Consider the following 14,462-nt stretch of genomic DNA (forward strand, 5'->3'; position numbering starts at 1 on the left):
GCAGTGCTATTGCTGGGTCATAGGGTAGGTCTATTTTTAATTTTTTAAGGAACCTCCACACTGTTTTCCAGAGTGGCTGCACCAATTTGCATTCCCACCAACAGTGCAAGAGGGTTCCTGTTTCTCCACATCCTCTCCAGCATCTATAGTCTCCTGATTTGTTCATTTTGGCCACTCTGACTGGCGTGAGGTGATCTCTGAGTGTGGTTTTGATTTGTATTTCCCTGATGAGGAGCGACCCCTAACCCCAAGTCCTAACCCTTAACCCCTAACACTATTTCTAACCCTAACCCTTAACCCCTAACCCTAACACTGACCCCTAACACTATGTCTAACCCTAACCCCAAACCCTAACCCTTAACCCCTAACTCTAACCCTAAGGGGCTTACCTTGTTTTTCATCTCTAAGAGATCACTGACCTGTTTTTGCCCAATACATACAGTGTCTTGCAAACCATTATTTTATGTACCTTGTCCTTTTATTGTTTCAGATGGGAGGGTGAATCTGATTTCTTTTATTCCATCTTGGTCTTTAGATATTATGGGTTACAGATAAGCTGGTCCTTCTTTATGAGTATGGATACCACTGGGATATTCAGTGAAAATCAACATATCAGACAAATTTTTTTTGTTTTATTAAATGTTTCCTTTTCAAATTGTTGCTTTTGCGTGCTTAACTTAAAATTTGAAATCTCTGCAAATTTAATAATATACTTGTTATACACATTGTGGTTTTTCCTCTCTTAAAAAATAATATGTCATACAGGTATTTAATCTTCATTATAATTTGTTATTTTTTGAACTGCCATTTTTATAATGAAAGGTAGCTATGTGTTGCAGTAGCAGTTTTTGGTTTTTATTTTCTTTAGAGACTGCGAAAAGGACGTTTCAAGAAAAGGGCATCTTGGCAGGAGAAAACAGGGGTTTTAAGCCTCATTTGACTTTTATGAAATTGTCCAAAGCACCACGGCTCCGGAAGAAGGTGAGTGGACAGTTTTATCCTAAGCCTTGTTTTGCCCGCTACACCAGCCTTAATAAGCATGGTTGGGGCATGAGTGACATTTGCGGTCGTTTTTGACCCCCTGCTACTCTTGGTCCCGGGATTCCAAGTGAGATTGTTTCCAGTTCCCAGGGATGCTGAGCTGGCTCACGAGACTCCATGCAGGCCATTACTCCTGTGCCCTCCTTTGCCTCTGTGGCTGTTAGCTGTATACTCTGACCCACGTTTCCTGCTGCTTCGTCTGTTGCCATATCTGCTCCGTTGAAGGGTGTTGAGGCAGGGCTGGGGCCCCATTTTACTGCTTTCTTTGCTTATGGTTGTTCACAGCCTGCTGCCCTCAAAGCTTCTTCCTCTGGCCTGCATACCCTGGTGCTGCTCACTGGAACTGGGTTCTTCAAGGTGGGACAAGCTTTTTTATGCCCCTTTACGCATCTCTTTCAAGGGCTCCAGTAGACGACCTTGTGTGTTCAGCAGTTGTTGCCATTAGGGCTTGGAACAGGTGTTCCACGGACTGGGCAAGAGGGTAACTGAGGAGCTCCCATCCTCCCATCACTTAAAAGTACTTTTTCCTGACACGAGCTGAGGGACCGGTCTCTTGACCTCCCACATCTTAGGGTGACTTTCTGCCTTCTCACAGGTTGGAGTAACTTTTGGTTTTCTTCAGGATTCATGAGCTTTTCTCCTGGAATCCTAAGGGCACCCTTCATTGTTTTTCCCATTTCAGCCTAGGGAGCGTCTTATGCACATTTAGACATCTGACCTGCTCTAACATACCAGAGTTCTGGAGATGGCCATGCAGATTAATATTCGTTCCTACTCTCCATGACCCTTTGCTGCAGTTAAGACTGATTTGCAGCTTTATAAATGAAGGTCATGTTTATTAGTAAGTAGATCTCTTTTCTAAATTTGGCACATATTGTATTTAACGTCTTTTCGCTCAGAAGGTCTTTTCAGTCTTTTAGAACCTCTGTTTGGGTGATTGACCATCCTGTGGTTGTGAGTTTTTTACAAGCTATTGTGAATACTTTCTCAAAAAGATGTTTGTTTGTTTTTTTTTTCTTTTGGTGACTATGCCCCACATTCAATAATAACTCTATCAGGTAACATTCCTAAATATTTTAAGTAACAGATGTTGAAATTTGGACTAACAACTGTCAAAACTTGCAGACTGATGGTTTACTGTTTTTACTCATTATCTTTCTTGTTTTGCTTTCAAATGGATTGTCCTCTTGCCAGTGATTTCACACTTAATCACAGAATGACAAATCAGTGGTGAAGGTAATATCCATCATTTCAAAATGTTTCTTTGTCTTTACAGTTTTAGCTTTTACATGAGAGCACACAAGGACATTTATCAAAGGAGTGTTTCAGCTACTCCAGAATCTCAATTTCAACGTTTCAGGCTAAATTTAAATGATTCCTTGGCAGTTAATTTCCATAAATCTGCTCCCTTATTTTATAGAAAAGGGATATGAGACTAACAAATGTTAAGTGGCTGAATGAGATCCTGTTCCTCCATTTGCAGAGCCCTGCATGGAACCCATCTTATCTCTTTCCCAGGCTCATATTCTCTGCCCCCACTGGCCACATCCAGTTCATCCAAATTAATTTCTGTATTTACGTGAGGAGCTCCCTGGTCCAAATCCTATTAAGTCAGCCGATATTTACTGAGTGCCTAGTACGTGCCAGACATTGGTGCTGGGCTCAGAGTTATGATCAAAATAGAAACAGTCCCTGCCTGAATGGTATATAAAATCTAAATCGGATTGTATTTTGTCTAGATTAGAAAGCGTAATCTTTAGAAAATAAATTATTATTAAAAAATTTTTTTTCTTACAGTTATTTATTTTTGAGAGACAGAGAGAGACAGAGCACAAGTAGGAGGGGCAGAGAGAGAAGGAGAGAGAGGAGACAGAGAATCCAAAGCAGGATCCAGGCTCTGAGCTGTCAGCACAGAGCCCGACGCAGGGCTTGAACTCACAAATCGTGAGATCGTGACCTGAGCCGAAGTCGGATGCCCAACCTGACTGAGACACCCAGATGCCCCTAGAAAATAAATTATGACTTTACTGTCTTTCAGACAGCCAAGTGAGATCTTTTTCTTTTCAATATGGAATGACTCTGTTCCTGTGTACTACTATGATGCCCAGTGTTCCTGAATGCTTAAGAATGTATATTTTAAACTGTGGGATTCATATGTCAACATTGAAGCTTGAAGATATCCACCCTCTAGCTTCAGATCTGGAGTTGTACCTAAAGACCTTGCTTTTGATGGTCAGGCAGTACCACAGGTGATTCTAATCAGATGGTCTGCAGAGTGGTTTAGTCTGAGACCTGCAGGTTTAAATAAATACCCAGCATTTTCTTTATGCAGCAAATCGTTTGTTCCACTGTAAAAGTTAAAGCCAGTATGAAAAGATAGCGTGCACAAAAGTACACTTTTATTATGCTTTGTGGTTTGGAATACAGATTATTTGAAAATATGTGGTTCTTCAGTCTCTTTCTTCTTAATTTTTTTACATTTCCAAACATCTATTCTCCTTTCTCAGCACCAATTCTCTACCTGGTTTTTATTCTGGTTCACTCATTTACAAGGCAATGGACATTGATAAAATCAGTAATGGAAAGTATTGCTAGTGTTCAGTGTTATTTAGATTGACAAAGAATAAAAGGAGGAAGAGAGAGAGAGGTAGGAAATAATAGGTTTCAATCACTCAAGTGTTACGAAGTTTGTCTTATTGCAAGTACTTTCTTTTATTTTAAAAGTTATTTTAATTGTAAAAGTATTAGATGAATATTTGGTCACTGTAAACAGTCCAAACACATGCAAACCTATGGAGTGAATTATATAATTTTTCTTTCATCACTATCCCATCACCACCTTTTCCCCAATTTCTCTGTAGGTTACCACTGCTAGTGGTATATCCTCTTGACTTTTTCTCTATACACTGCAAACGTGTAGATAGATAGGTGCAAATAACCTGCATATAGTTTCTTTAAAACAGAAATAAATATACATTATTTTGATTTATCATAATTTATTCTCCCCTTGATGAATAATTACATTAATGTCTGGGTTTTTTGTTTGTTTTTTTTTTTTAGCACAAACAGTGCTGCAGTGAGCATCCTTGTTCATTTTTCTTTGGGTAAATATGCCATTATTTCAAAGAACCAGTTTTTTGAAGTGGAATGTCAAGGTCAAAGGGCATTGTACATTTTAACTTTTTAAAAACACCACACACAGTGGTCCTAATTTATACTTCCAACCATTTTGTATTAGAGGAACATTTGTTAGTGTACGCTTGAGGTAGAAGGACCATCAGGGATTTGAATGGTGGCTTGGTATGGCCCTTTGAGCTATACATTGAGCAATTCCTATAAAAAGTTAAAATATTTATATTCTTTAAGAGGTTCATGCTTCTGAAATTATCCTAAACAAATAGTTTTTATTTAGATAAAATAGATACATAGCATTGTGTAAGTTTCAAGTGTACAACCTAATGATTTAGTATATGAATATATTACAAAATGATTACCGTAATAAGGTTAGTTAACACATCCATCACTTCATATAGTTACCATTTTTGGTTGTTGTGAGAACTTTTACTACTCTCTTAGTAATTTCCAAATATATAATGTAGTATTTTTTAACAATATAGTTATTTTTAACTATTATCACCATGTTGTACATTATATCCGTAGGACTTACTTATTTTATAACTAAGAAACAATTTAAAAGAAGAAATTCTTTATGTGTAAAGATGTTTACTGAACCACTATCTGTAATAGAGAAAAATTAGAAAAAGCTTCCATTACAGTGAGGGAATTTTTAAGTCAGTTATGGTATATCAATGATTTAAGAAGCTATTAAAATAGATACTTATAAGGACTGTGTTAATAGCACAAAACTTCCTTGTATTTTGACGGTAAAATGTGGGTTCCTGCAATTGCTCTTTTAGCCCATAATTCTTCTGGTAGGTCACTGAATACCTCTGATCTTAATGTCACCTGGAATAGAGTAAATTTCTCTTGACACACACAGGATTTCTCTTGTGGTTGGTTGGGAGTTTGCTGAGGTTCTGAGGAAGAGTGGAGCCTTAGTGGGCTGATCATAGAAATGGTGATGGGCAAGTTAGATGTCTCATGACAATGAAGGGTAAGGCGAAGCCACCAGATGCAGAAAACTTGAAGGTTTTCCATCATCCTGAGGAGTGTTGTTTCTGGTATGGATAGGTGGTACGTAGCGAAAGTATCTAGAAAAGAGCTAATAGTATCTCCCACCAAGATGCTGTTTGGAAGGTTGGTGTACTCTTTATATTTCAGTGTGACCTGCTAGAAGGTCATCCGGAAATCACTTTGTGTAGTGAGTAGATACTGATATACTCCTAAGATACCGCTGTTATTACTGTAGACATGGTAATTATTGGTAAAAAGGGTGTTCTGGGTGGAGGGGTGCTCTGCATCATTATAGGCAGATTCTGAGGTAGTTAAGATTATCCATTCATTATTATCTACGGGAAGTATAACCAATTATTCTGTAATAGGACTTCAACTGGTATTTTTTTTCACCATATACTGAATCATTTTTACAATTTAAAAAGCTGTTAATCCATGCCAGTGTGTGTGTGTGTGTGTGTGTGTGTGTGTGTGTGTGTATAAAGATTTAAAGCTGAAGCCATAATTGGTCTGTTCATGAAGATAACATGTGTCACTGGTGTAAAAGATATGAACAGATCTCTGGTGCAGGGGATGAATGTTTACCATCACTGGAACAGTCATAGGATCTGCTATGAGGATTTCCCAGTGGTGTTTAGTGTTGGCTGCAGAAGTCCTAGGCTGTGGGGTGCCATCCTCTGATAGGCACCTATTTGTAGGTAATACCACTTAGTAGAATTAACCAAAAGTCCAGTGGGATAACCAGAAGTTCTGTAGATTGTGATCAGCATTTTGAAAATACAGAAACTCTTGTTCAAATTTCCTGGTTGGAACTTCCTCAGCTACAGCATGACTTTCTGGTTCCCAAGCTCAGAAGTGAGTTCTCTTAATTTAGAATCTGAGAAACTTAAGATTTCCCTTGGCATTATATGTTTTTCTAACAGTAGGAGGCATTTAGTCAATGTGTTAGTTTTGCATATTCTTAGTTTCATGAAATTCTAGTAGGGTATATTGCATTAGAGACTATTGAAAATAGTTACTGTATATTTTAAAGGTAGTTTGATTATCATTGTGCTTTGAGAGTTGTAGTTTCTTTCATTAAATGAATGGAGCCTTAGAAAATCTTATTAAATTGCCATGTGTCTGAAATAGTAACTAAAATTCAAGTTCTCTGTGTATTTGTTTTATGTGGTTAGTCTGCAACTTTTTATATGCTTTTTATCCATGCTTTTAAGTCCATGCTTTTTATATGCCTTCTTTTGGATATATTTTTCTCACTGCGGGACCTCGTACTTCTGTGATTTAACCATTGCAAAAACTGGGTGGTTAGAAATGTGTGCTAACACTTGGTGGCAGAAGAAGACCAGTTTCAAATCAAAAAGTATCTTAATGCAGATCTAGATTCCTTAAGAAATAAATGTGATCTTTTCATGGATAAATCCGTTGTTTTTAAGCATTAATTATTTTCTAGCCTTTTTAGATCCTTTTCCTGGCCTATGACTCTTTCAAATTACTAAGGTAGCACTAAACCAACAAAGCTATAATTTGTTAATTGGCACTTCCTTGTAGCAACTTTTCACAGAGTTAGACAGTGAGAGAACTTTAGAATGAAAGAAATGGTCTCCTTTGAAATTGTTAGCTACAAATGTCACTTAGACTGGTTTGTTTTGAGTGCAGGATTTGATATGCAGAAAGCATGGGCAAAGAAGTGGTTATCGGACCATAAGATGATGAGGCTGGGTGGGAGAAGCAGGGAGGAGAATACAGGTCAGTCATCAGTAGAGATGGCAATGGGAAGTGGAAAAGGAGCGTATGGATGATGGTGGCACAATTAAGGGGGAAAACCCAGTCCCTGATTCAATATACAGGACCAGTTGTAGTACAGAATTTCTACGCTAGGTTGGCTGAATCCCATCCTTCCTCTGCCAGGACCTTCTGCCGTTGTCTTTCCTCACCTACTGCCATTATTTACTCTTATGTATCTAGCAGGTAGCACATTTTCTCAGGATTTTGTTAAGTGGCTGGTATAATGTAGCTGCCACTGACTTTCCTGGTTCTGCACAATGATGTGCCTTTATAAACCATTTCAAAACTCAGGAGTGCTAGACTGTTCCTTCTCAAGGGAGTCTCTATAATAAATTTGGAACAGCACAAGTTTTCTTGTGTTACCTTTGTTGTTTAGCTCTGGACAAATCTTATAGTCTTTCTTGACCTTTGCTGACTCATAGAGTTACAATGCAACTCATTAGCCTTAATGGTTCTTGACTCCTGTGCTATTCTGAAATGTCTATATAGTAAGCATTTTGCCCAAAGAGGTGAATTTGGCTTCAAATAGAGATGTTTTTGTTTTGTTTTGTTTTTTTAAAACCTCAGATAGATTTTCTTATATGCATGGAGGGAGGCTTTCTCCTAGCAGAAAGGAGAAAGGTCTTTAAGTGTAGGAAGGTGGTGGCAATTTAGATATGGATCTCCCCATTTCTCCTCTTGGAACCATACAGAACAATAAAGATGATGGCAAAAATATCATGAACTGCATCTTCAGTGAAAGAGACATCTGTAAAAAGCAACAGATGTGCAAATATGTCCAGAAGCAACTGGGACTAGTGGAGCTTTCATGAGAAGTTGCTTCAGGTGGGGGAGATGGTAGAGGGAGAAGCAGGCCTATGGGTGACGGATCTCAGAAATGATCAGCAAATGTTCACTCCCAGAGGGTGAGGGCTCCACTGTAAGAAGGCATAGAAGATGTGGAAGGGGGCCCAGAGGAGGTGACTCTCAGGAAGCGTCGCCTTCCAAAGGTGGGGGTTGGGGGGAGTCCCTCCAGCAGCAGCCAAGGAGCCCAGGGCTGGCAGCAAGGAGGCGGGCAGGCCCATCCTCACAATAGTCCATCCCTGTCTCAGAAGAGGAGGAAGCCCTGAGCACGGGAGCCTGCAAAACTGCCCTGCCACTCCCGTCACCTTGTCCCTGAAAGACTGCAAGACTGCAGGGATCAGCAAGCCTTTGTCATTCCAGACAAAAGCTTGTCTTAAAATGTCCATGGAGTACTACGTGGCAATGAGAAAGAATGAAATATGGCCCTTTGTAGCCACATGGATGGAACTGGAGAGTGTGATGCTAAGTGAAATAAGTCATACAGAGAAAGACAGATACCATAGGTTTTCACTCTTATGTGGATCCTGAGAAACTTAACAGAAGACCATGGGGGAGGGGAAGGAAAAAAAAAAGTTAGAGAGAGAGGGACCCAAACCTAAGAGACTCTTAACTGAGAACAAACTGAGGGTTGATGCGGGGTCGGAGGGAGGGGAGGGTGGGTGATAGGTGTTGAGGAGGGCACCTGTTGGGATGAGCACTGGGTGTCATATGGAAACCAACTTGACAGTAAATTTCATATTTAAAACAAAAATGTCCTTGGTTCAAGGTAAAGCAGATTTCTTCAGTAACCGATTCCTGAATCTCCCAATGCCAAATGACTTAATTACTCGTGAGTTTTAGTCGGTTTTGAATTTCTTTGTACATCAGGTGCACTTAGACCTAAGGCTCATGTAGAATTCTTAGAATTTTCTTAATTAAAAATCAGTAAACAAAACATAGCAACACACCTCTTTTTTTTTCATGGTTTTTTAAAACTAAAAATTCAGTGAAATCTACTGAGATGGAATTAGAATTTCTTCTGAGATATTCTAGGTGCCATTAGTCAACTGTGTCATCTAGAGTGTGTCCAAGAGCACTATTTATAGCAAATGACTTCATTTATGTTTCTGATGGCATTTTTCAACTTCATGCTGTTGTGTTGTCTCTTTCCATATATTGAAAAAAACCCCTAAATAAGTTTGCAATTATTTAACAACCGAAAATGATACCTACACAGGTAAACTGAGTGTTCATTAGAAACTGTTTAGCACTTTATACATCTTTAAGGTTGAAACATATAGAAAATTACAGACAGAAAGCTGAATTATTTTAAGGAAGGATTCTAGGAATTGACTAATGTCAGAGTAATAAATGATATATCTGATTGGTCCTAATTCTGTTAAAGATTTTGAAAACGTTGAGAACTCTAGAAGAAATGATACAGTCAACCTAGTTTTAAGTCTGTGCAAAGTGGAATGGAGATTTGAAGGAAGTATTTCCATGAACATTTCTTGAAATTGTTCTCTCAGAATATCCCCCAGGGTTTTATGTGAGGCAACGATTCTGTCTTGAAGTCAATGTTAGAAGTGAGGGGTTAAATACAGTTAATCTGATTCCTTATTCCACCACTTCTTAGGATTTTTAAACTGGCAACATTTATTGTGAAGCTCAAGAGCTTACAGCAACAAAGCATTGTTTTCTGCTCAGAAACATGGGTCAGGTGTGGCTCTACTCCACGGCGTCTTTACAGAGGACCTTGGCTGGGCAGCCTCCGTGTAGGACCTTGCTGGTCTTTTGGCAGAAGGAAACAGGAGATGCCAAATCATAGGCTGATTTTTATTAAAAAAAATTTTTTTTAATGTTTATTCTTTAGAGAGAGACAGACAGAGACAGAGAGAGACAGAGCATGAGCAGGGGAGGGACAGAGTGAGAGAGGGACACAGAATCCAAAGCAGGCTCCAGGCTCCGAGCTGTCAGCACAGAGCCTGATGCGGGGCTCGAACTCACGAGCTGTGAGATCATGACCTGAGCCAAAGTCGGATGAGCCACCCAGGCACCCCATAGGCCAATTTTTAAAGCTCAGAAGTGACGCATATCATTTCTGCTCATATCTTATTGGCCAAAGCAAGTCACATGATCCCTTCTGAGTTCAACAAAGCAGGATGTATAATGTACATTCAGGAAAGGACACCACAAGGAGGGGCAGTGAATATCAGCATCGTTTCCCAAATGTACTTGACTAGCAAGTTGTTTTTTTTTTTTTTTTTTTTTTTTTCATTGGCCGTCTTGTGACACTTGTGTTTGGCAGAACATGGGTTTAGGAAATGTTGGTCTTGATAATTTAGGCCTAAATGATATTTTCGCTTCGAACATCCAGATTCAGTGGGCATTTTTACTTATTTTCTTGCATTTGTATTCATAGACAAAGTTCTGATTTAATTATAATTTAAGAAACAGAGTTTTAGAACTGGTATTAAAATATGCAATAACAAAGTATTCAAGGTAATTAGAATTGCATGGGTTTAGCTTCACTACATTAAAATATAAATGTTCTATCTCAACTATTACTGTTAGTGTTGGAAAAAAACCTTTTATTTTATTTAAAAAAATTTTTATACTATTTATTTTTAAATTTATATCTAAGTTAGCATATAGTGGAATAATGATTTCAGGAGTAGAATCCAGTGATTCATCCTCTACATATAACACCCAGTGTTCATCCCAACAAGTGTCTTCCTTAATGCCCCTTCCCCATTTAGCCCACCCCCCCCCACCACAACCCCTCCAGCAACCCTCAGTTTGTTCTCTATATTTAAAAGTCTCTTATTTTTGTCCTCCTCCCTGTTTTTATATTATTTTTGCTTCCCTTCCCCTATGTTCATCTGTTTTGTATCTTAAATTCCACATATGAATGAAGTCATATGATATTTATCTTTCTCTGACTAATTTCGCCTAGCATAATACAGTGTAGTTCCATCCATGTTGTTGCAAATGGCAAGATTTCATTCTTTTTGATTGCTGAGTAATACTCCATTGTATATATATACCACATCCTCTTTATCCATTCATCTATTGATGGACACTTGGGTTCCTTCCATACTTTGGCTATTGTTGATAGCACTGCTATAAACATTGGGGTGTATGTGCTCCTTTGAAACAGCACACCTGTATCGTTTGGATAAATACCTAGTAGTTTAATTGCTGGGTCATCGGGTAGTTCTATTTTTAATTTTTTGAGGAACCTCCATACAGTTTTCCACAGTGGCTGCACCCGTTTGCATTGCCCCCAGCAGTGCAAAAGAGATTCTCTTCCTTCACATCCTTGCCAACATCTGTTGTTCCCTTAGTTGCTGATTTTAGCTATTCTGACTGCTGTGACTGGTGGTATCTCATTGTGGTTTTGATTTATATTTCTTTGATAATGAGTGATGTTGAGCATTTTTTCACGTGTCTGTTAGCCATCTGGATGTCTTCTTTGGAGAAATGTCCATTCATGTCTTTTGCCTATTTCTTCACTTGATTATTTGTTTTTTGGGTGTTGAGTTTGATAAGTTCTTTATAGATTTTGGATAGTCACCCTTTATCTGATATGTCATTTGCAAATATCTTCTCCCATTCCATCGATTGCCTTTTAGTTTTTCTGATTATTTCCTTCACCGTGCAGAAACTTTTTATCTTGATGAGATCCCAGTGGTTCATTTTTTCATTTGTTTCTCTTGCCTCTGAAGTCAGTGTTGAATAAGGAGTTGCTATGGCTGAGGTCAAAGAGGGTTTTGCCTGTTTTCTCCTCTAGGATTTTGATGGCTTCCTGTCTTACATTTAGGTCTTTCACCCATTTTGAGTTTATTTTTGTGTATGGTGTAAGAAAGTGGTCCAGGTTCATTCTTCTGCATGTCGCTGTCCAGTTTTGCCAGCACCATTTGCTGAAGAGACTGTCTTTATTGCACTGAATATTCTTTCCTGCTTTGTCAAATATTAGCTGGCCATATTTTTGTGGATCCGTTTCTGGATTCTCTATTGTGTTCCACTGATCTGTGTGTCTGTTTTGTGATCTGTGTGTTGTGTGTCTTGATGATTACAGCTTTATAATACATTTTGAAGTCCGGGATTGTGATGCTTCCAGCTTTGTTTTTCTTTTTCAGGATGGCTTTGGCAATTCGGGGTCTTTTGTGGTTCCATACAAATTTTAGGATTGTGTGTTCTAGCTCTGTGAAGAATGCTGGTGTTATTTTGATAGGGATTGCACTGAATATGTAGATTGCTTTGGGTAGTATTGACATTTTAACAATATTTGTTCTTCCAATCCGTGAGTATGGAATATTTTTCCATTTTTTTGTGTCTTCTTCAGTTTCTTTCATAAACTTTCTATAGTTTTCACCATATAGATTTGTCACCTCTTTGGTTAGGTTCATTCCTAGGTATTTTATGGTTTTTGGTACAATTTTAAATGGATTGATTCCTTGATTTCCCTTTCTGCTACTTCATTATTGGTGTATAGGAATGCAACTGATTTCTGTGCATTGATTTTATATCCTGTGAATTTGCTGAATTCATGGATCAGTTCTAGGAGTTTTTTGGTAGAATATTCTGGGTTTTCCATATAGAGTATCATGTCATCTGCAAAGAGTGAAAGTTTGACTTCTCCTTGCTGATTTGGATGCCTTTTATTTCTTTGTATTGTCTGATGGCTGAGGCTAAGACTTCAATACTAAGTTGAATAACAGTGGTGAGAGTGGACATCACTGTCATGTTCCTGATCGTAGGGGAAAAGCTCAGTTTTTCCTCATTAAGGATTATATTAGTGGTGGGTCTTTTGTATATGGCTTTTATGATCTTAAGGCATGATGCTTCCATTCCTACTTTCTTGAGGGTATTTATCAAGAAAGGATGCTGTATTTTATCAAATGCTTTCTCTGCATCTATTGAGAGGATCATATGGTTCTTGTTCTTTCTTTTATTAATGTGGTGTACCACATTGATTTGCAGATTCTGAGCCAGCCCTGCATCCCAGGTATAAATCCCACTTGATTGTGGTGAATAATTCTTTTAATGATTGTTGAATCTGTTTGGTTAGTATTTTGTTGAGAATTTTTGTATCTATGTTCGTCAGGGAAATTGGTCTATAGTTCTTATTTTTTGTGGGGTCTTTGTCTGGTTTTAGAATCAAGGTAATGCTGGCCTCATAGAATGAGTTTGGAAGTTTTCCTTCCACTTGTATTTTCGGAAACAGCTTCAAAAGAATAGGTGTTAACTCTTCTTTAAATGTTTGGTAGAATTACCCTAGAAAGCCATTTGGCCCTGGACTCTTGTTTTTTGAGAGATTTTTGGTTACTAATTCAATTTCTTTACTGGTTATGGGCCTATTCAAATTTTCTATTTCTTCTTGTTTCAATTTTGGTAGTTTATATGTTTCTAGGAATTTGTCCATTTCTTCCAGATTGCCCAATTTATTGGCATATAATTGCTTATAAATTTCTGCAGTATTGGTTGTGATTTCTCCTCTCTATTTGGGTCCTTTCCTTTTTCTTCTTGATCAAACTGGCTATGGGTTTATCAATTTTGTCATTTATTTCAAAGAGCCAGCTCCTGGTTTCATGTATCTGTTCTACTGTTTGTTTGATTTCAATAGCATTGATTTCTGCTCTAATTTTTTTTATTTCTTATCTTCTGCTGGTTTGGGGTTTTATTTGCTGTTCTTTTTCCAGCTCTTTAAGGTGTAAGGTTAGGTTGTATATCTGAGACCTTTCTTCCTTCTTTGGAAGGCCTGGATTGCTATAGACTTCCTTCTTATGACCGCCTTTGATGCATCCCAGAGGTTTTGGGATGTGGTATTATCATTTTCATTGGCTTCCATGTATTTTTTAACTGCCTCTTTAATTTCTTGGCTAACCCATTCATTCTTTAGTAGGATGTTATTTAATCTCCAAGTATTTGTTGTCTTTCCAACTTTTTTTCTTGTGGTTGATTTCGAGACCATAGGGCTGTGGTCTGAAAATATGCACGGTGTGATCTTGATCTTTTTGTACTTGTTGAGGGCTGATTTGTGTCCTAGTATGTGGTTTATTCTGGAGAATGTTCCATGTGCACTGGAGAAGAATGTGTATTCTGCTGCTTTAGGATGAAATGTTCCGAATATTTCTGTTAAGTCCGTCGGGTCCAGTGTGTCACTCAAAGCCATTGTTTCCTTTTTGATTTTCTGCTTAGATGATCTGTCCATTGCTATAAGTGGGGTGTTGAAGTCCCCTGCTATTATGGTATTATTATTAATGAGTTTATTTATGTTTTTAATAGATTTATGTATGTGGCTTCTCTCATGTTGGGGGCACAAATGTTTATAATTGTTAGCTATTTGGTGGATAGATCCCTTAATTATGATATAATACCCTTCTCCATCTCTTGTTGCAGTCTTTATTTTAAAATCTAGATTGTCTGATATAAGAATGGCTACTCCAGCTTTCTTTTGGTGACCTTTAGCATGATAGATGATTCTCTATCCCCTTACTTTCAATCTGTCTTTAGGTCTAAATGGGGCTTTTGTAAACAGCATATAAGATCTTGTTTTCTTATCCATTCTGTTACTCCCTGTATTTTTATTGGAGCATTTAGTCCATTGGCATTTAGAATGAGTACTGAAAGATATGAATTTATTGTATTCTGTTGCTTGTAGAATTGGATTTTCT

General features: G+C 38.0%; 1 protein-coding gene across 10 annotated transcripts in view; it reads left to right on the plus strand.

Moving 5' to 3' along the window:
• The window catches only part of AKAP7 (A-kinase anchoring protein 7), a 181,311-nt gene that overhangs the window by 76,157 nt on the left and 90,692 nt on the right, over positions 1-14,462 (plus strand). For all 10 annotated transcript variants that reach the window (XM_049654367.1, XM_049654364.1, XM_049654365.1 and 7 more), the window contains one exon: positions 869-981. In XM_049654367.1, the coding sequence (XP_049510324.1) occupies positions 869-981 (113 nt within the window). The remainder of the gene's footprint in view (positions 1-868; positions 982-14,462) is intronic.

Source organism: Panthera uncia (genome assembly GCF_023721935.1).
Source record: "Panthera uncia isolate 11264 chromosome B2 unlocalized genomic scaffold, Puncia_PCG_1.0 HiC_scaffold_24, whole genome shotgun sequence".
Classification (NCBI taxonomy): domain Eukaryota; kingdom Metazoa; phylum Chordata; class Mammalia; order Carnivora; family Felidae; genus Panthera; species Panthera uncia.